Source organism: Typopeltis vanoorti, chromosome 9, assembly GCF_054136105.1.
Source record: "Typopeltis vanoorti isolate ZY-2024b chromosome 9, IOZ_Tvanoo_1.0, whole genome shotgun sequence".
NCBI lineage: Eukaryota > Metazoa > Arthropoda > Arachnida > Uropygi > Thelyphonidae > Typopeltis > Typopeltis vanoorti.
Genome location: NC_143557.1, coordinates 62,448,227 through 62,472,284, shown reverse-complemented (window position 1 = coordinate 62,472,284; position 24,058 = coordinate 62,448,227). Strand labels below are relative to the sequence as shown.

General features: G+C 34.8%; 1 protein-coding gene across 3 annotated transcripts in view; it reads right to left on the bottom strand.

Moving 5' to 3' along the window:
- The window catches only part of dpa (disc proliferation abnormal), a 238,270-nt gene that overhangs the window by 68,608 nt on the left and 145,604 nt on the right, over positions 1-24,058 (bottom strand). For 2 of the 3 annotated variants that reach the window (XM_090398132.1, XM_090398133.1), the window contains exon 16: positions 8,831-8,985. In XM_090398132.1, coding sequence (XP_090254258.1) covers positions 8,831-8,985 — 155 coding nt within the window. The remainder of the gene's footprint in view (positions 1-8,830; positions 8,986-24,058) is intronic. The other variant, XM_090398134.1, reaches the window with a different exon arrangement.

Below are 24,058 nucleotides of genomic sequence, written 5' to 3'. Positions count from 1 at the left end.
TTTTAATTGCTCTTATAGTAGATTCGCCTAAATTAAATGTTTACCAATCGCCGTAAATCCCTCTCCTTTCATTTCCAAAGAAACTGCTTTTCTTTGTTTTTTTTTTATTTCTCCATTGGGCCAAATTAAATCTTTAAAATAAAAATTAGCAAAATTTAGACTTACGATAATGAAAAGACAAACACTTACTCTCATGCAAAATTAAACTTCACAGACACTCACTGCTTACACGTTACGCTAGAATGTGCTGCAACACACTGATCATTAAGTACAATGGTACATAAGTTTTGAAGTTATGCACTGCATAACTTCAAAACTGCATAAAAAAAGATATGCATAAAAAGAGACTCAAGTGCATTTTTATTTAAAACTTTTAATAATCTCTGATGAAATTTTTTTCCAGCAAATTTATACAGTTCAGAGTTTATCACATCTTCTCCTGCTGATTTGCCACTTTTTATTTTACTTAGGATGTCCTTTAATTCTTTCATCATTATTATATCATTTAAAGAGTTTTGTAAGTTATTGGTGTAATTTTTTTTATGTTAATATTATCTGTCCAAAGATCTGTGAAGTAATCCAAAAATTCTTTTACATCTTGCAATTTATTTTATATCTGCATTCATGTATTTTAGTATTTTATATGCTTTGGGTCATATTTTGTAAATGTCATTTTCTAGATACAATACAAATTTTTCCCAGATTTCTTTGTCTCTCTTTCTGGTTTCTCTTTTTGCTATTGCTCGTCTTTTTTTATATTTAATTCATCTTGTTTTTTGCTATTTTAAAGGCCAGCTTTTTATTTTCAATTACTGTTTTTATTTCATTGTCCCATATATGTAATTTTTTATTTTTATGATATTTTTTGTGTGTTCCTAGACTTTCATATGCTACTGATGTAATAATTTATTTTATATTATTCCATTCTTCCCCAATATCTTCATTTTCTTATGGCAGTAGCAAATACTCAAGTAAGAACCTTGAGGACTGAGGTGGAGAAGGGTTCCATGTAAACAGCAGTTGAACATGGGTCAGTCGGTCCTAAGGGAAATTGAGAAATCCATTCCGAAGCAGGACGTTGCGAGAAAAAACCTTCAGAACCCGGATGTTGGTCCCTCTGGGGCCAAGTGCAGTAACGCAACCGAAACTCAGAGAAGTTGACAGAAGTCCCAGGGAGAGTTGTGTTTTCTTTGTAAGGGTTTGGCCCCCTGGATTTGGCTCATCCAGAGATAGGGATGCTATCCCCTTAAAGCACTGCACCTCCATTTTCATGCTGGATTGTACCCATATCTGCAGTAGGTCTCCAAGTTGAACAGCCGCTAGTCGATAAAATAATGTAGGTAAGGGAAGTCGGCAAGACGGATCAGTAACCTGACGACTGGGTCAGTCGGGCTGGAGTCCAAAGCAGGTACGGTACTGCACTGGGACTGGGCGAAACTGTCCAGTGATGGAATGATTGAGCCTGGACCAGCTTTGGGGCCTTTTCATGGAATGTCTCATGGAAGCATTGCGATGGCCATTGAGAGGTGATAACGCAATGTGATTTCTGCCCAGTGCTCTGAATGTCAAAGTGAAGAAATTCAATCAAAAGCGGGTAAACAATAGGAGTAACTATGATTCTCTTTGAGGTAGATGTGGAGGTTTGAGCCTTAGTCCTGTTGGTCAAGTTAACTAGCCGAATTCTATTGATATCCTTTAAGAAAATAATCAAGTCATCAGAGGGAGCCTGATGATAGATATTGAGTGTTTATAGAACATTTCATAATTCCTAGTGAAATGCTAACCACCTATAACAGGTTCAACAGGCCTCATATGAGGATCCCAAAGGTAGATGCATAAGAGCTCTACTTAATTTGGGTACTTTCCACCCCACCTATGCACACGAGCTTATCATAGGGAATTTGGCGATCTAGCTCCATCATTAAATGGTATATTTCGTCTAGATAATGAGGAGAAGGTGGTGTACTCCATTCAACTCTAAAACCCTGCCCCAGCATAGCAATTGTTGGGAACCTTTTTGTCTGACTCTCTAGCGATGGATGTCTCGTTTGGTCAATTTGGTGGCTGTGTAGTATGAGCCTGCCACATAAACTCCATTATTAGCCTGAACAGGGATAATTCTCATAGGCTTCATCAATTACAGATAGGTACAAGTTCGACTGGCCAAATCCATAGTAGGAGTAAGAACAATCAATTTTAATAATAAATGGCACTGACATCTATCAAGAGAGTCCAATCTGCTAATAAAGATTACAGGTTAGTTTTATCCTACTGATGACTAGTCGAGATAGTAATCCTGCTCAATATGAGAGGAACCGCGGATTCGGACACTTGGTATATGTACATGGTCGAGTGACCAGTGGTGCGAAGCTACCATCTGTGGGATTATGACTGAACGCTTCTAAGTCAGAATCCCGCCTAGCCACTGCAATGACAGCATTCGTGTCTCATGAGTTGCTTTTGTACTGTTACAGTGTGATCACCCTGCCAATGAGACCACTAGAATAGAAGCATCAAGGCAGTCATCGTTGCCTTGATGTTTCTATTTGTTGCCTGCACATCACACCATTCAGGTGTGATGTGCAGGCAACAAATCATCTGCAGACGACCTAGGTATTGGTCTGGGTATTGTGCTTAGAAGAGCAGCCTTCTGTTGGTATAAATTTCTTGTACTTGAATCATTTAGTAGTCAGCTCAGCCTGTGTAGCTCAGCGGATGTGGCGTTTGCACACCGCCGCGCTTGGCCGCACGAAGGAAGACTTGGTTTCGAGTCTAGTTGGCGACTAGAGGAAATTTTTCTAAGCCTTTTTTCGACCGGTTCCCGAGTTAGTCGATCTCTGGCACGGGCAAGCAGGTTTTTCCTCCCGGAAACTCGGGTTTTTCGTCCTGTAAACTCAAGAAAATCGACCGTAGAACCATTTAGTAGTCTTACTTTGTAATTAGGTTTCTCTAGTTTCTTTACTTTTTTGTATTTTTTGTAACCAGTTGGGTGGAAACTTTAGTTTTGTCTGCACTAAATAGTGATTCTGTGTCGATTTCTAGCTCTTTTCTGACTTTAACATCTAGAAAGAGGTTTGCTGCTTTTTTATTTGTTATAAAGTAGTCTATTATGATTTTTGTCCTCTTTTATTATATATTATATAATCAATGAGTTGCTTTCCATTTTTTGTTTAGTGTTGGTTCTCCAATTTTTTCTATATTATTATTATTAATTTTTTTCATTCTTATTCTGGCATTAAGATCTCCAGCTATAATTATATGGTCTGTTTTATTTAATTTTTCATATATTCCTTGTAACTGTTTGTAAAAGTAATAATTTTCTTCTTTTCTTTCTTCAGGGACATACACTCCAACAACTGTTACATTTTCTTTATTTAATTTTAATCGCACCTCTAATATTCTTTTCATTCCAGTATGTATAATAAGTTATTTTTGCTTTAACCGATTTATGGATCCAAAATCATTACACCAGCTTTTGCACGTATTTGTTTGTCCACTCCACTATATATGATATGATAATTAGTTGTTTCTTTTGCTCCTTTAAGTTTTTTTTTTTTTTTTTTGTTTCTATAAGAACTGTCTGTCTGTGTTCACTGGGCATCTACAGATGCCGTATGGTCACTCCGATGCTCGATGATGTTCCACACTAGGCCTCGCCATGTAGTCCTGTCGTTTGCCCTTCTGGCAGCCTCAACTCTCTGAAGATCAGTCACTCCACACACGCCATCCATCCATCTCATTGATGGTCTACCCCTACCTCTTTTTCCAGGAACTTTACCTTCTATTACTGTTCTGAGAAGTCCTCCTTCCATCCTTTCTGTGTCCAAAATATTTTAATTTTCTTCTGTCAATATCCTTAAGGAGCCTTAAAGTTCTACTAATCTTTTCTAACACCCATTCATTTGTACGCCTTTCAGTGTATGATATCCTCAACAGCCTTCTGTAACACGTCTCAAAAGCAGATATCTGTTTCTTATCTGACTTCTTTAGGTTCCAAGTATCCATAAGTCACTGTTGGAAAAACAACTGCATCCAGAATCCTCAACTTTGTTCCCATGGAGATAGATCCATCCTTCCAGATTTTAGACAGATCTCTGACTGTTGTTTTAGCCATTCCTAACCTTTTTCTGACATCTTCTGAACAGCAATTCTTCACATTAATAATGGATCCCAGGTACTCAAACTTGCTGACTTCCTCAATTCTTTCTCCATTAAGATACATTTGTTTCTCAAGAGCTTCTCTGTTTGTTTTTCCTTTGAGAACCATGATCTTTGTCTTGCTAGAATTGAGTTGAAGTCCTCTGTTATTACTGATCTTGTTAACTTTGTCAAGAATTAGTCCTAGTTCTTCCATGTCATTACAAAGGAGTACTGTATCATCAGCATACCTCAGATTACTGATCAATCTACCTCCTATCGTAATTCCTGTCCTGAGCTCATCCAATGCTTCACGCATGATGTCCTCTGCATATATACTAAACAAGTCAGGAGAAAGTAAACATCCTTGTCTAACTCCTTTTCCAACTTGAAGCCAGTCAGTTAATCCAACACCTGTTCTTACTGTGGCTTCTTGCTCCTTATACAAGTTCGCTATCAACCTGATAGTGGGTTGAGGAAAACCCATTCTTTCCATTACCTCCCACAGTTTCACATGCTCAACACAGTCAAAAGCTTTAGAGTAGTCTAAGAAACATTACCAGAGGGAGTCTGAATTCTTTATATTTTTCTAAGATCTGTCTAAGGCAAAGGATCTGATCTCTGGTGCCCCTACCTTTCCTAAAACCTGCTTGTTCTTTGGCATCTCTGCCTCAACTTTGGCCTCAATCCTATTTAGCATAATCTTTAATAAAATTTTACTTGCATGAGATATCAAACTAATAGTTCTATAATTCTTGCATGCCTTCATATCACCTTTCTTGTGTAGTGGTATGAAAACTGACTTCTTCCAGTCTCTAGGCCATGATCCTGTCTCCCATATCCTTGTAATCAATCTATGAAACACTCTTATCCCTCCATCTCCTGTGGCCTTAATTAACTCTGCTGGGATTTCATCTGCACCTGGGGCCTTATTGCTGTTGAGCTGCTTAACTGCTCTTTCAACTTCATGCCTAAGTGGAGGAGGTTCCAAATCAAAATTTTCTTGGTGGGAGGACTCCACATTTTCTTTACCCACTCTGCTGTACAGTTCCTCACAGCATTCTTTCCATCTGTTTTTGATTTCCAACTCTTCTGTTAGTAATGATCCATTCCTGTCTTTGATGACATTCAATTTAGGCTTGAACTTGTGCTTTAAGTCACGAACTAAATAAAACATCCTTTTATAATTATGCCTTCTCATCTGGAACTCTATTTCTTCACATTTATTAGTATAGAACTTTTCCTTATCCTGCTTGATGGCTCTTCTGATTTCTCTATGTAATCTCTTGTATTCTTCGGTTCCTGTGTCTCTTTGTTTTTCCAACCGCCTTCTTTTGATTAGTTCCCATGTTGAATCTGATATCCATGGGTCTCTTGGTTTTCTTATTGGGCCAAGATACGTCTTTGCTGTATCCTGTATTATCATCTTGACTCCTTCCCAAAGCATTTCTGGTGAGATTTCCTCATTGGTCTCCAAAAAATCATCCAGCCGAGTTGATGTTTCTTCTGTGAATCCACTAGGAATTACTCTAACATCCAATCTAGTGGAATGTGCCTGACCTGGAAGTCTTCGGAGTCTTAGTCTTACTTTGGCTCTTACCAGCTGATGGTCTGTACCACAATCTGCTCCAGGACAAGTATGCACATCAGAGATGATTGTCTTCCACCGCTGGAGAGCCAGGATGTAATCAATCTGGTGCCTTGACCTATCAATGTTGGATGTCCAAGTATAGGTCCGTCATGGATGTTTCTGGAAGCAGGTATTGGTAATAACTAATCTGTTAGCACGGGCAAATTCCAACAGTCTTTCACCATGGGTGTTACGTTCACCCAGACCAAACATGCCACACTCCGGCCTGACTCTCATACTCTTTCCCACTTTTGCATTTAAGTCTCCTAAGATGTACAGTATGTCTCTCCTTGGTAGGCAGTCCAAAACAGTTTGCAAGTTTTCATAGAATTCTTCACTCTCTTCTTCAGGCCTATCCATGTGGGGTGCATAAACTACCACAATTGATACATTGGTAGGCTGAGCCTTAAGTCTAATGGAGAGAATCCTATCATTAATGAGGTTATAACCAAGAAGGCTTCTTGCCTGAGTTGTCTTCAGTATCACAGCTACCCATGATGTTTTGAGTCACCACCTGAGTAAATAACTAGCTTACCATCCTGTCTTTTAAAGTAACCTTCTCCATTCCATCTGGTCTCTGTAATTCCCAAGATGTTAATTTTATACCTATCCATCTCTTTACAGACAATCTCAAGAGTACCCATCTGTAAACCCTGGACATTCCATGTACCTATGTAAAATTCTTTTCTAAGATTAATCTTATACATTCTGTGTTGCTGATTCACGGTATTACTGACTTTTGATGGAGACTGTAATATACTTCTCGAACAGGACCCTCTGCCTAAGCCCTGAACGTGGCTCTGATTATTCTGCGCGACAGCCGATGTAGCATGAGATGCGTTATTAGGCACAATCATAGTAGCATTTTGGAGTGAAGTCACTGCAAGAAGAAAGTGGTAGGGTTGCAGAGGCCCTTTCCACATAAGATGAAATAGCAAAATAGGAAAGATTCACCCCTAGCCCTCGAATACTCTAATAGCATTGGGGGGAAAGTAATTTCATCATTTAAAATTTTATCTAATTTTTCTTCTTTATGTGCTATGCTTCTAATTTCCATGTAGCATACTTCATGTTTTTCTGAAGTTTCTTAACCTTTTTTCAGTTTGCAAATTTTTCTGATGATTTCTGTCCAATTTGAATTTTATCAAGACTTAAAAAGTAACAGGTGTTTCCCTATGTCAAGTTACTAGCATGACGATAGGGATCTTAGTAGTGGGGCTGCCACCTTAAAGCAACTAGGCTTGCCTTTTTTTTAGTAGATAGTGGAAACTATGGTTTGAGAAGAAAGAGTCACCCCACTGCCCTCGAATTGCTCTAAATAGCACTGGGGGGGGGGGATAAGAAGTAAGAGGGAATAGAAGAAAGAAGAGTAGAAAACCAGTCTACAGATATGATATATCAAGTGCATATTGTGAAAAGTAAGATCAGGTCTATCTTGGATTTGCCATGCCTGTACTCACCAATGTAAGCCCCCTGAGAAAACTAACTAAATCAAAAGTTAATTATTACTCATAAATGCCAGTGTTTTTCCCCATTAAACAAAAACACAAGTTATAATCAATGCCTTTCATACCAGGTGTTTGGTACCAAGTTCTATCTTTCTTGAGGAGGGGGGAAAAAAAAGAAAGAAAAGATACTAAAGATTTTATGTATTTTAGAAATAGTAAGAGGAAATTTATCAAAATTAATACAAAAATAAGAGGTCAAGCATGGGTAATGATACAACAGATCCAAAACAATGCAAATTAAATGGAAACAGGGTGTGACAAAAGTTACAGACAATGATTTGGCAAGGAACCAGAAACCTTTCAAAAGGACCAGAAACTGCAGGTCTCCAGTTTCTGGTCCTTTTGAAACCGATAATAATTTGCTTGCAACTCTTTTGAGAGATTTAATATAAATAATGGAATGAAAAATGAAATGAATGTTTCTATACCAATAATAAATGTTTAGTGATGTGTCAAAGAAAAAAAAATTTTGTTCCAGAAGACTGAAAATTTCCAAACCAAAACAACTTGGTGATATTAGACCAGGTAATGAAACTCATCTATCACCTAATGATACATACTACTACATAGGTTTGATCTTTCCTCTGAATAGCATGGATGCCATGCACACACTGTGGTGACCAGAACACCGTTTTCAGTAGCAGGTTAGACTGGCTAGAAATTGAAATCATTTTAAAATATTACATTCATAAAAAACTAATGCTATTAGATTAGCAAAACAAGTGTTTTCTGCCAGGTTGGCAGGAAAACGACGCAGAGGAAGACCAAGATATAGGTGGATTGATACAGTACAAAGTGCCTTAGACAATAGAAATATAAGATCTGATAATGTTGGAGTCTTGACAAGTAACAGACTGATTTGGAGGAAAATTGTAGATAGGAAGTTAGTAATGATGTAAATTTTTCATGTAGTACTATCATATCCTGTACACCCCTTGAGGGTACATGTGAGGAATTTGATGATGATGACGATGATTACCTTCAAGAATGACAAAGGTTGTGTTAAATTTTAAAATGCAAAATTAAGAAAAGAAGATTTAATTAAACGATAAGACACCTTAAATGAACCAAATCAAATATTTTATATTATATGAATAACATGAATAATCAGTGGAAGTGGTGTTTGCACTCCTCAGTACTAAACTGCTCGAAGAAAGGGCGTTGAAAGTTTGATTCTAGTCACCGACTAGAGGAACAGAGCATTTTATGGCCGGGCCTATTTGACCGAGCGGTTAGTGTATCTGCTCTCCAGCCAAAAGGTTGCGGGTTTGAATCCTGCTGTGGGCATGGATCTTTGTGTATGTCTGGGAAATATTAGTGGTGGTGGTGGGCAGTAGATGGTGTTGATATAGGTAATGATGGTAGTTGTGGTTCGTTGTAGTTGATGGATTGAGTAGTGGAAACAGCTGTAGAGTAGGTGCCCTTCCTCTATGAGTCTTTGGACTCGCTGAAGGGATCACATAATAATAATGAATAAAAAATAACCCTCAGATGAAAGTTAATAAAAATTTATAACTGTTATTTGGCCTATGCAAAAATCCTCTTGTATATTTACCTAGAGAGAAGTGTATGTGGCAACTGAATGTTTTCAATAATTGTTTTATTCTTGTTCCACTGGGATTCAACAGGATTTGCTGCAGCCAAAATTGATGTTCTGGCATTCAACTGACAAATAATTCCTGCTTTAGCAATAGAAAGTGTCTGCTGTTCCTAAAAAAAGAATTATATTTTTGACATTTCAAACACATTATAATTATCAATGAATCAACATTTCATAAAAGAAAACTAAGTGTATATCCGTGTAACGTTACCAATATTTTTTTTTACTTATTCTTAAATAAAACAATGATAATACATATAATCCTTTCTTTTAGGCTTGCACGGTGATCCGAATGCATTTTTGGAAATTATGGAGACAACTACTGTGTTTGAATAAAAACTTTAGTTTACTATTACTAAAATTTTACAATTCGACGTTTTGACCTTTATGTCAAGGTCATCTTCTGGAGCGTACAAATATACACAGGAAACAAGCTATACTACAATCATACTGGTTCGTTAAAGACACTGACTAACCGCTACCACAATTGTTGGCCTGACCTCTGGCGGGAAAAAAAAAAAATTATACATCAACACTAAAGTCCTATTATCTGTGTTGTCTACTATATACATATATTAACATCAATTCCAGCCAGTTGGAGTGGAATGGTTTCTAATAATAGCATATTGGCTAGAGTCCTGACTTATGTTGAAGATTTGAAAGATAATTTGAAAGATTCAACATAAGTCAGGACTCTAGCCAATATGCTATTATTAGAAACCATTCCACTCCAACTGGCTGGAATGATGTTAATATATGTATATAGTAGACAACACAAATAATAGGACTTTAGCGTTGATGTATAATTTTATTTTATTTATTTTTTTTTTTCCACCAGAGGTCAGGCCAACAATTGTGGTAGCGGTTAGTCAGTGTCTTTAACGAACCAGTATGATTGTAGTATAGCTTGTTTCCTGTGTATATTTGTATGCTCCAGAAGATGACCTTGACATAAAGGTCGAAACGTCGAATTGTAAAATTTTAGTAATAGTAAACTAAAGTTTTTATTCAAACACGGTAGTTGTCTCCATAATTTCCAAAAATGCATAATACATACAAGTTCATAGAAATCAGAATAATTTTAGAATATGAATACAGGTAGTATACAGGCAAACCTTTTAGAATAGGAAACCTTTCCTTCATGTGGTATACAAGTACTTAGATCAACATTAGCAATCTTATTAAGACTTATACTAGTTGTAGCATATAATGTAATCTTCCATGCTCCCTGAGACAATTACATCTTACTATTTTGTTTCTGACTGCAAAACACTAGTAGATGCACTCAGCCATTTGTTGATTCTCCTCCATCACTTTCATTACAGAATTATCAAACTTGAACATAACTTTCAAGCTTTTCCCAAGAATTGTATCTGCCATTATTTATTATTTATTTTTTTTCATTTGAAAATATCTCTGTGTCATATTCGTTATCATTTGTTTTAGAAACTAGATAGCAAAATACTACACCTCTCTTTCTCTTTGGTGCTTAACAAGTAAACAGGTAAAAAAATGTGTGCAAACCCATTTATAGGACATCTACTAGTTTTGTTTATGGTATCTCAAATTTCATCGCTTGTCCTATCCTATCTGGTGTTTCAGCATTTGTAAATAGCATAAATTTACACAGCATCACATTCAAGAAAGAATTAATTACTGTAAAAGATCATTTATTAATTTCAGCAGTACCCAGTATTTCAGCCTACTTCCATGACTATGCTTAAGTTGAAATGCAACTGATTTAACAGCTTAAAGAAGGCAAGAGTAGTCCTATAGGTATAAATTATTAACAATTAATTATATTTAAAAACTATGCAATTGCACAGCATGCAGCAAGATTACATATATTAGAACCCAGTGTCTGTGATTAAGCAAAAATATAAATCAATCAAGCATCTGTAGCTCAACTAGCTTTGATAATGCATTTTGGTTGGAAAGATCTGAACTTGAATCCCATCTAGGACATGAAGAACCTTTCCCAGGGCTTTTCAACTGAAGATGAGTTATCTAGTCTCATAGGTGACAGGACTTTCTGTCCCAAACTCGGATTTTTCATCCAGCAAACCAGCCAGAATAATACACACAATTTGCAGCCATAATATGCAGATAAGATTAATTGCCCTATCAGAGACTTAATCAGGTTTCAAAATAAACAAGTCACTTGGCCATGACAGGCCATTGTGCCTAACATGTCCTCGGAAAATGGAAATGGCATGAATTATCAAATCATACTATATTAAAAACAATATATAAAAATATAAATATAAAAAATAATACAAAAGTATATGAAGAGTTACAACTTCCCAAAATTTATATGTAGACAATTATGCTTACTGGAATGCTTATGAAATGGAGATTCAGAGCTCTTCTTAAACAGTCTTTAAAATAAATAAAAAAAAAAGAAAGAAATCTGCTTTAATGGAGAATTTTAATCACCTTCCACTAGATTCTGTGTCTGGTTTGGACAAAACAATTAACATGATTGACTTCTCTTGATGTGTGCAGCAGATACAGCCCTGGTGTTTATCATATCATTTTTCATTTTTGATGGTCTCTAAGATTTTGACTATTATCTTTGAAACATATGGAAATTACAGTTTTTATTTCTAGCAATTTTATTCAAAAATTGCTAGGAATAATAACTATTTCAGACATCACTAGTAAACTTGCTTACTCTAGCAAATTTTCCATTATAACAACCTATTTCTTTGGTTGCTACAAGTGCTATAGCAAGAATTGATAGTATTTCAGCAGTGAATATCCATCAATTATAGGTTTCATATATTCCTTTATTAAGAAACTTTATTTTCTTCTTACTTATAATTTTTTAGATTAAAATTAGTTATTTTTCTCTATCTCAGTGTTCAGCAAATTTCAATATATTCTAAAGGTTTTACACTATGACACTTAGAATACAAGTCTTATATTATGGGCATCTTGTTTAATTTTTCTTATTATTTCTATTAGATTTTTTTTTTGTTTCTTTCCTTTTGTAATTTACTAGTTTATATTCTCTTTGAATTTCTCAATCTTTTTATAGATATCTTTTATTACTAAGTTTTCTCCTTTCACTTCTTAAATTTATTGCTATTTTGCTCAAATTAATCTATAATCTTTATTTAATATTACTTTAAAATATTCAAGTATTCTAACAATATGGAGACTTGCCTATCAATATGAACTCTATTTCATTTTGTTAATGTCATTTAGCTGTCTCCAAGTAGATTTGTTTCAAGATTTCTTTTATTCGTCTCCCCACCCACCAAAAAAAAAAAAAAAAAAAAAAAAAAAAAACTGTCACCTTTCTTCTTTAAGTTCTAATTTCTGTATAACCAACAAACATTAATGTTTTAATTATAAAAAATTAAAACACTAAAATATGTACTTCATTGCCTGACTTATCTCATCAGCAGTGCCGTAATAACGAGGGTATGAAGCGCCTGTGGCAAGTGTCTAACTGCACCCCCCCCATCCCAAAAATGGCAACAATTTTAAAAAATTTAAATGTAACAAGTTATATTTTACTGAATATGTTAAATACCTACTATTAACCCCATCAAAATGAATTGCCTGTAAATCCAATTATGTATTTGTATAAATAAATAATCATTAAATAAGAACAAATTTTTATTCATATTCAATGACAAATAAATTAAAGAACTACACGACATAGGTATAATATAAAATAATATAATAAAAACAGAAATAAGTTCAGCATATTTTATAAAGAAATTTTTCTAGCTTTTTTATTTGCAAACACATGGCAGCAAAGGTTGGTCGATTGGTACAGCCTCTGCTACTAATGGCTCACTCAAAAAGTTAAGCAAGCTTGAGCGCAGTTAGTAGTTGGAAGGGAAAACCGTTCGATGCTGTTGGCACACTCTCTCTCAATGAGTCTTTAGACTCCCTGGAGGTGTCAAATAATCATAATAATAATTATATTTATTATCATCATCAAATTCCTGCAATGTACCATCAAGGGGTGTACAGGATATGACAGTACTACATGAAAAATTTACATCATTACTAACTTCCTATCTACAATTTTCCTCCAAATCAGTCTGTTACTTGTCAAGACTCCAACATTATCAGATCTTATATTTCTATCATCTAAGGCACTTTGTACCGTATCAATCCACCTATATCTTGGTCTTCCTCTAGGTCGTTTTTCTGCCAACCTGGCAGAGAACACTTGTTTTGCTAATCTTTCCTCTCCCATTCTATTTAAGTGACCATACCACCTGAGATTAGCTCTGCTAACGCATTCCTGGATGCTGACAATGTCAAGTTCTTTCCTAATATCCTCATTTTTAATTTGATATTGCCATTGATGCCATCTGTTCACGCCTCTAATCTTTCTCAGGACTCTCATATCTGCGGTCTCTAGTCTTTGGTGAAGTGTTTTACTTCTGACCCAGCTCTCAGATCCATAAGTTAAAACTGGTTTGAACACTCTCTTGTATAGCTAATTTAGTGTTCTGACTAATTTCTCTCTTATTCCATATGAATTTATTCAATTGACTTCCCACCATACCAGCTTTGCTGATTCTGTTGTCTATTTCTATATTTAATTTACCATCTTCAATAAAAATCATGCCTAAGTAGCTGAAATGTTTTACTTGTTCCACAGGTTCTCCATTCACAACAGTTGACATTTTCAATGATTCTGCCTATTTTCATTGTCTTTGTCTTTTTATTGCTGACCTTCATACCATATCTATTACAGCAGCTATTCAATGTAGTCAGAGAATCTTGCAGACTTGTAGCAGATTTATTTAGAAGTATAACATCATCTGCATAAAGCAAAGAGCTGACATTAACATCTCCAATTTTGATATCAAGTTTAATACCACTTTCCTTCAATAATGTGATCCATATAGATAATGAATAACAGAGGGGATAATGTGCATCCTTGTCTCACACCAGATTTAACATTAAACCATCTTCCTGTACTTCCTTCAATTCTAACTGCTGACTTACAACTCAAATAAAGACTAAGTATTGCTTGATATAATGCCCCATTGACACCATATAACTGCAGCGTACTGAATAGCTTCTCTCTTGGCACCTTGTCATATGCCTTTTCCAAATCGACAAAACTTAAATACAGATCTTTGTTATATTCCCATGCTTTCTCGACTATTTGTCATAAAGTGAAGATCTGATCCTGACAGCCTCTATTTGGCATGAATCCAGCTTGTTCTTCACCAAGCTTTTTTTTTCTTCCACAATTCTTCTCAACCGTTTCTCAAGTATACTTGCACAGATCTTGCCAGGAACACTCAGTAGGGAAATACCTCTGTAATTCTCACATTCAGTTTTATTTCCCTTTTTATATATGGGTACTATGAGAGCTCTACTCCAATCATCGGGAATTCGTCCCTCAGTCCAGGCTTTCTGAACTATGCAGTAGAGCCACTTTAAGACTTTTATACCACCATATTTCAGCATTTCTGATCGAATATCATCTATTCCTGCTGCCTTTCCACATTTCAAGCTGTTGGATTCTGAGGAGAGTATTAATAATTTAAATTTCTTGGATCCTACTTCGTCTTAATCTATACCTTGGATCCGACATGTCATTTACTATGATGTTCTTAAACAAAATAGAAGGTTGCTAGTTGATTTCTAATTCAGATATAAAGAAAATTTATATTTAAAGACTGTGCCACTTTATATCTGAATTAGTTCAAGAATTGAAGATAAACCAACTCACAACTATCTCTCCTTTTAGGTGTCAATATTATATATACTGGCCGAGTATATTTGACTTACTTAATTTACCCGCTTTGGTTCGAATATTTTATGAATGGTGCAGTAAAAGAGATTCAGGCAAAATACAACTTTTGATTAACAAAAACAAACATTTAATTTAGGATCACAATTTATACGCATGAGCTCAAATCACTAATTAAGATACTACAAACACTTCAGCTCTTCTGATAATACAGTCATACAAACTCTAACAAGATAAATCTGTTATCTCTATATTACAGACTTCTCACAGTTCCTTAAGTTCCAAAATACAATAAAATCGCAGTGACACCGCTTTACAAGTAAACACTTTCAAATTTTTGCTTCAGTTAATCTTCGCGATAGTTACATAAGGAAATTCTGGGATGAAACTCACACACTTCTCTATATAGGAAAACTAAAGGTTGGAATAATCTTACCGATAATCTTCTATCTTCATCAATTTATACACAAACACTTTTAACAATAAATAGCACTCGTTAAAATAAATCTTCTAAGCGTGAATTAGTTCACGGGCACAATACATATAATCAGATGTTCATGTATGAAGCACTACTGATCACTCTTGAATTAGGGCAATACACAATAATTCCTTAACTTGGGGTTTTATATATACAGATGTTCATTCCTCCGGCATTCAAATAATTCTTTAGGCACTATAATTCTAAACACCGCTATCATTAAACATAACCCTGTTGCCTCTATTTATTCTCTAGTTACTTCTTATTATGCTTCACGTTTCAATGTCTCCTTGAAAGGTCAGCCCTGAAAATAAATCTCAACTAAAATATCACTAGTCATTCAGTAGTCACTCAGCTATCTTCCGTTGCTTTATTTGTTATTCAGAAACTTATTAGCTAACTGCTTCTCAACTTGTAGACTTTATTTAGTTGCTTGAGTGACTTGCCGACTCGCTATCGCACTGTAAATGCCGAATGTCCGATTCCAACCTAATGTCAATCCTTCTCTCTCTAATAAATCTCTAATGCTCTCATCTCCTAATACTTTTTTTTTTTTCAGCGTTTCTCCTTTTTATATCCATTTTTCCCGCCTAAATTCTTCTCAAGATCTCTTTAACTTTCCAGTAAACTTTCAGCATTTTCAATAAACCTCCTCTTCACGTTCTGTTCCAATTCTCGCGCTCGCTTACTTACATGCGTCTCCATGACAACAAAACAAAACATAAATAAAATTGAGCTATTACATAACATTAAACTTTCACAAACAGGAATAAATAGAGAATATTTACATTTCAAATAATGCGCAGTTAAATTATCAAATACAAGTTCTTATAATATTAACATAGTAATAAAATAGCTTAATAATATTTTATCACAGTTTTTCTACTATTAATACATACGTTCTTGATTAAATAATTAAATATTAGATAAAATTAAAGGTAGTTATATGAATATTAAATTATAAACAAGTGATTTACATTAAATAATATTTACAAATGTAGCCTTTGCCGTGGTGGATTATGTTGGATTCTGAGGAGAGTATTAATAATTTAAATTTCTCTTCATTAAGAATCCAACAAAGCCTTTGATGGCTTTTTCTACTTCAAGTATGGATATGTATTCCTGACTGCATGCCTGGTCAGTGTTTTTTTATCACTGTGCTATCATCACTGCTTGTTTCATTTAGCAGTTTTTCAAAGTAATTACTCCATACTTCAAGGATATCTTTTTCTCCTGTTTTCATGTCACCTTTATCATCTCTAACTCCTTTTACAGCACTCTTTCCTCCATTCCTAAGCTTCTTCAACAACCTCCAGAATATTTTGCCACCTTCTTGATATTTATTTTCTATATTCTTGCCAAAGTCGTCCCATGACTTTTGTTTAGCTAGTTTTACACACTGTTTAGCTTTCTTACATTTGTCTCTGTATTCTGTAAGAGTAAAAGCTGACTTATTTGCCAGGAACTTTTGATATGCTTTCTTCTTTTTCTTCACTGCCTCTATAACTTCCTGTGCCCACCAGGGAGTTCTGATTTTTTTATCCTTGCACACAACCTCACCACATGCCTCTCTGGCAGAATCAATCAATGTTTTCTTCAGAGTTTGCCACTGAATCTCCAAGGTTTGATTCCTGTTCTCAAACTCTTTCATTTTGTTTTCAATAATCTTTCTTTATTTTAGTCTACAGTTCACATCTGAGAGCTGCTCAACTTTTATTCGCTTTAAAACTTTCTTACATGTTATTCTTTTCAATATGAAATTCAATTTTATCCTGCTCAAGACTAAATAGTGATCGCTTCCAATTTCAAATCCTCTGTACACTCTGGTGTCCTGCACCAGGGAGAAAACATCACTATCAACAATAACATAGTCAAAGACTTTTCTTATTCCTAGCCTCTTCTCTCCATGTGAATTTGTGCACATTTTTATGTTGGAACATGGTGTTAGTAATAACCAGTCCATGTCCTGAGCAGAAATCCAACAGATATTTGCCATTATTATTAGCTTTGCTCTTTTCTCCAAATTTTCCCAAAATATTTTTATATGTCTCACAATCATTTCCTACTCTGCTATTTAGATTCCCAACAAGGACCAACTTTTCCTTTTTCATTATGTCAGTTGCTTTTTCTAAAGCCTCAAAAAATTCCTCCACTTCTACCTTAGTAGAACCTTCTGTGGGACCATAGGCACAAATAAGTCTCATTGTCCAGTTCCCCATTCTCATATTTGCCCATTACTCTACTTGAGACTGACTGCCATTCAAGAAGATTAGCCTCATATTTTTTGTTGAATACTATGGCTACTCCTTCTTTTCCTTGATTGTCATTGCCTGAATATAACATTTTGTATTTATTGCTCAGAAAGATCTCACCAGTTTTGGTCTTTTTTGTTTCAGTCACCCCTATTATGTCGATCTGGTACTTATCTAATTCCTCAGCTAGCTCCATTTCTTTGCCATTCAGGCTTCTTATGTTGATAGTACTGATCTTTAACTCTGGTGATGTTGAGTTGGGGTTTGTTTTCATATTTGTTCCAGTAGCTGACTCTTCGCTGTTCGCCCTGGTTCCCTGGCGAAAACAACGGGGGCCTTGTTTAACTGGGCGACGCCCCAGCCAGCATGAAATTTTGTCATGTTGTACCATCATTTTTTTATTTTGGTTTAACCAATAAGAATACAATTTGGTCAGCTAAATCCCAAATTGCCAGCCCATCCTCATTCGTTCAGTATCACAGTAGATACCCAACAGGGTGCACCACGAGAAGGTGAGGATTGGACATTAGGTCAGAAGCCCTGGTCGGTTCTCTGCATTCCTTTAAAGGCTATGTGGAGGTCTCCTCTCAGTTATACAGCTTTGACCCTTAAGCACCCCATAATTATATTTATATAATTATCTATTATATCGTCATAATTTAATGTTTTTGCAATATCTTTTTCAATTGATATTATAGACATGTTTGTCAATTGCTCTTGTCCAATAGATGAATGAAGGTATGATTTTACAATTTTCAATTTGCTAAACGAATGTTCACAGGAAGCTGTTGTTACAGGCATTCTTATGAAAATCCTTAATGCTATGTCTAGATTTGGATACGTGTTTTGTAATGAGAGTTCGTAATTTCTTTGCAAGATTTGAAAAGTGTCCATATCACCTAAATTTTTCAAAACTTCCATGGCTTGATATTTGAAACTCTCAATTTCACATACAAATTCTGGAGCATCTAAGTCACTATTATATTTCAATGCCAAGTCAGCTGTGCATCGTTCTAGCTGCATAATTTTTAGAGCATGTCCATTTAAAAAACTGAAGTCGTCTGCAACCTCTTGTAAAGCAGTAAATCTATCATTCAGTTGTATGAGTATTAGATCTAAAACTTCACATATTTCTTTTTTTAATAATTCAGTTTCATTCATGGCAAACAAATCATCAGTAGTTGGAAGTTTATTTTGCACTTGATTAGACTATAATAAATTTAGTTTAATCCTTTATCCAAGTGTAAGCAAACAAAGTTTGCACCTGAAAATATCTTCAGGACTGAGGTAAGGTGATGCAACTCGCAGCAAAGGTGGACCAAGCTCTCATCTCTCCTTGTCTCAGTATCTCCCATAATGCAAAGCACATCTCCTTGTGGACATCTATACTGCTATACAATAAGGGAAGGGCCACTACCCAGACTGGTTTCGACCTTTATTGAAGTCTTGTCAGTGGGAGGCAGACCCAAACGTGGAGATATTAAGGCAGAAGCAATAGGAGAGGTCATATTGACCTATGCGAGTTGCCAACAGGTGTACCACCTTATTACTCTGGATTTAGAGAAAGATGTTGGAAGTTTATTTTGCACTTGGTTAGACTATAATAAATTTAGTTTAATCCTTTATCCAAGTGTAAGTGTATAAAATGGAAAAATACATTCATTAATAGTTAATGATGCGATGGAAAAATTTACTTGAGACAAAAAATGAGAATAATTGCAAAGAAATGTTATGTTCAAGTGGATCAAGTCATGATATTTGGCGCTGTCATTGCCATCTAACTCGAGACGAATTGGAACTCACCGGTGTTACCAAATACAAATTCTGCAACACAGCGGAATTCCGCATGTCTAAAGCAGTGTATTGCCGAAATTTAAAAATACAATATAAAATAGCAGACTTTTATATCTATTTATTTATTTTTTACATTTTCTACATTTTGTGCCCCAAACCTAGTTGTGACCGGGGCGGGCACCTCTTTCGCCACACCCTCGTTAGGCCACTGCTCATCAGAAATCAATTTCAACTTCCTTGTTCACAAACAGAGAGAGTTGTTGGAAGATAAACTTGCATTACCTTCAGGGTAAAGTTTTAATCAGTCTTGTGAGTTGGCAGTTTCATTCTGATATGAATTTAACACTTCTAGCTTATTTTTATTTTTTATTCAAAAATTCAACATTTACATCTATCTGTTAGTGTTATTATTAAATGCCCAGTTTTTTGATTAAGGATTTACAAACTTTATCCAAGTATATTATTTTAATACCTTTCAGCTCCTTATAGAAAAATCTTTCTTCTCCAATAAACTATCATTATAGATGAGCATGAATATTTGCTTGTGTTCCTTTCTTATCTGATTTTTAACCGTCTTTTTTGTATTGTCAAATGGTGCCTTTACTACATTTTATTTTTTCTTTTCATCCTTACTTGGACATTGAGTAAGTGCACTAAACTGCTATTTGTTACAAGATTTTGAATAGTAACAGCCTGCATTCTATTGGACACAATTAAAAAATAAAAGCAGTAGAATAACAAAAAATTCTTTGTGTACTTATGACAAACAACTCTCGTTTGTAGGTTTGTGATTGTTTCTTCATATTTCTTACAAAAACTGTCTTGAGTTTGTATTAACTTGATTTTTGTGCCCATGGGCAACATGATCATTCTTTCTTCTCTTCATGTGTTTTTGAGCTTATCTTCAACTGTGATCAGATGCTTTCTGCCTTGCTGCACATGTGCCCTCATGGGGTGCTTAGGATACTAGGGCAGCACTACATAATTAAGTTAATATTATTATTAACAATTTTCTTTTTAATTAATCTGCCTTTTTCAGATTAATCATCTGCATTAGATGATTAATTGTGCCCAGGGCAGGCACCCGGCTGGTATGGCACAATTTAAATATGTTGAATAAATTTATATGAAATAAGAGAGAAATTAACTAACTGGAATATTGCACTAGCAGTATACAAGATGGTGTTCAAACCAATTTTGATTGTGTATATCTAAAAGGTGGGGATATACACAATCGAAAAGAAGAGGTGAGGTTAGTATGTCTGATATCACATTTAATGCTGCTTTCTTTCACAATTGCAATCCATAGAGATGATAAATAACAGTGGAGATAAAGTGCCCTTGTCTTACACCTGATTACATCTTATCATCTTACAGCATCTCCCTCAATTCTAACTGTTGTATAATTTCACATTTACAGTAATTATAATGTTTGGATTCAACTTTTCTCATGATGCCTTATTATATGCCTTTTCATCCAGATCCACTAAACAGAGACACTTGTTATTTCACCAATTTCTCAACTGTTTTCCTTAAAGTTAAAATTTCATCCCAGCAATCCTTATTTTGCCTGAACACAGCTTTTCAAGTATGCTTGCACACAAACTAGAACAAAACACTAGGGTAATCTCTAATTCTATAATCTTGATGAAAGTCCTATTCCAATCATTTGGAATTTAACCTTCTGAGTTAGTGTAAAACTTTTATTTCTCCATATGAGAACATTTCTGGTTAAATAACACATTTCAGGCATCTGATAGTTTCCTCCCTCTGGTATCGTTATGTGCTCCCAAATGTATTACCCTTAAATATTTTCTACCTTATTCTGCCATTATTTATTTCTTAATAGAATTAATAATTTTTAAAATACATCATTTGAGGTATCCAAAATAACTCTTTATCTTCAGTTTTTATTTCACATTTATCATTTTTTCAGTCCTCCTTTTTTCAATAGCCACTGGAACAGTTTGCTGTCTTCATGACATTTATCTACTATATTCTTTCCTAAATGGAAAGTAATTTGAATTTAAGAAGTCATGAAAAGACAAGTTTTAACCTTTGAGTGATTTCTGCATTATATAAATTAGTAATAAACTGGAACAAACCAATCCCTTGACTGACTCCAATAGTACTGGACCAGAAATATCTCAGAAATTATTAACTAAAAAGATGAAACTAAAGAGACATAAAAGTAATCTAACTCTTTTCACATAAACACAATGTATGATCAAATCCATCTCGAGTATTTTGAGGTTACCAGTTGTGTGCTTACCAGAATATCAGCCTTCACAACTACCAGAATAAGTAGCAACAGAGTTTTGAATGGCTTACTTATTTAAAATCTAAGTAATGCAGAAGTAATGATGCATAAAAAGTTAATTACTGTGATTCATTGCCAATTATAAAAGGTTTTATATGAAAACAAATGTAGATGTGAGTACTGACAGAGTGGGCATTAATGACCTAGCATAAAGTGAGAAGCCAAAACTGCAAAGGATGACTTTAAAAATAAATAAATACTTTTTTTTTATGTGAAGCCAACCCATGAAAGGTTACTTGTAAGCCTATGGTACATTTACCATGGGCAAAAAAGATTTTATTTCATTTTTATTGACTTTATATATTTTTTGTATATTTTATCCCATACACACACACATGGTCCAGAACCCATGCCCTAGACACTAAACATGAAACTCAAGCCACTTCAATACACAGGGTGGTGGTAGTAGCACATTAAATGATGAAATTCATCTCCTACCTAATTTCTATATGCTTAAAGCTATGCCGTTAATCAGGAAAAACTGGCAAATAACTTTGTATACTATATTGAAATTAACAATCGTATTAGCACATGCCAGTCAAATCATTACACACTTGGGCTGCAATAAAGGATTTGAAATTGTGAAGTTTTGGCTCCATGGAATTTCTGATTATTCCCTCCATTAAAGACACATCTCAAGGGTAACCACTGTGAAAATTACAAAACAGGCAGAAGGTCAGAAATTTGGAGAAGAGTTCAGGCATTTTCTAATGCCGGAATTTCTGTTAATCCCACAACCTAAGTACTTATCTGGATAATAAACGAACATGGATGGGCTGGCAATTTGGGATTCAGCCAAGCAAACTGCATTCTTAATGGCTTAAACCAAAATAAAAAATAATGGTACAACATGAAAGAATCTCATGCTAGTGAAGCATGACCTAGTTACCCCCCCCCCAACACACACATACACTGTTTTCACCAGGGTAGTGAAAAGTCAGCTGGAACAAACGTCACCTCAACATCAGCAGAGTTCAAGACTGGTACTGGTACAATCAAAATAAGCAGCATCAATGAAAAAAAAAAAAAAAGAACATGTAGAAGATCATATAAGTTCCAGATTAGAACAATAGGTGCTGCTGACACAGAGGACAAAAACAGGTGAGATTCTTCCAAACAATAAATATAAGGTGTTATAAATTCAGGCAACAATGGTTGGGTAAAAAACAGAGTAACTATAGTATTCAACACTAAATACAAAAATAAACTTCTTGAATTATGTAATAACAAAAAATTTAGTTAAGTGGTGTTAAGCTAAGAATGGGGAACTAGACAATGTGACTTATTTGTGCCTGTGATTCCACAGAAGGTTCTACTAAGGAATAAGTGGAGGAATTCTTTGAGGCATTAAAGACAGCAGAGTAGGAAACGATTACCAGACAAACAAACAGAAATGTTTTGGGCAAATAAGAACAAAAGAGCAAAGCTAATAATAATGGCAAAAACCAGTTGGATTTCTGTTCAGGATATGGTCTAGTCACTGCCAACACATATGTCCCAACATAAAAATGTGCACAAGTTCATATCGAGAGAACAGTCTCAATGACTATGTTATTCTTGTTAGCATTATCTTCATGCTTGTTCAGGACAAAAGATTTATACAGAAGATCTGAAACAGGAAGTGACTCTATTTAGTTCTCAGCAGGTTAAAGCTGAGCACCAAATTGAAAAGAAGAGGGAGGGAGTGAGTAAAATGAATTAGAAGAAATATACTGACTGATTTGGCAAGAGAGCAATGAGGTGAAATTGTCTATAAGGACAGACAACTCAAAACTATACTATGGACTCATGAAATTTGAAGAGACAATCAGGAAAAAAAAAATATTGAAAGTAGTTCCTAGAAAGTAAGTTGGCATGTAGTTTGAGAGAATGCAGAGAAAAATTGTAAGAAAGTGAAGCAGTGTGGAACACAAGCAAAACAAAAGTGATGGGAAGACTATGATAAGAACATAGAAAATAAATATCAGAAAGAAAATATATTCTGGAGGCTTTTGAAAAAGATGACATGAAAATTGAAGATAGACCTTCTAGAAGTCTAGAGTAGTAAATGATATAGTGATAGACATTGTAAATAAAATTTCAAGAGGATGGCATTCAGGAGTACATATCAACAATTGGAGTAGAAAATTCATCAAATACCTGAAATGTGGAAAGACAGCTGGGGTATACAGATGCTATATTCAACTAGAAATGTTCAAATGTGAATGTTGGTTGGGTGAATTTGTGGTTCATTAGCACAATGACAGCAAAGGTCATACTGCACCATATCAAAGTTACAGCAGTACACTACACTAGGTATTAATAAATACTCAAAGAGATAAATTAGTATATTAATATGTAACAACAAAAAATTAAGTTAATCAATGCAGTATCTACATATAAATAGAATTTATAATCAAATGTGTTATATAAATTAATTCTTTGTAAAAAGTTAAAAATGTCATGCAATTTGTCTGAGTGAGGTGTCACATAATAATAATAATAAAAACATCTGCTTAAGTGTATATGGCTTGACCAGATAATTAAAAATTTCATTCCTCTCTCGCATTAAGTGCTGGCACTCCACCAGAATATGGCAAACTTTCAGATGCATGTAGCATTT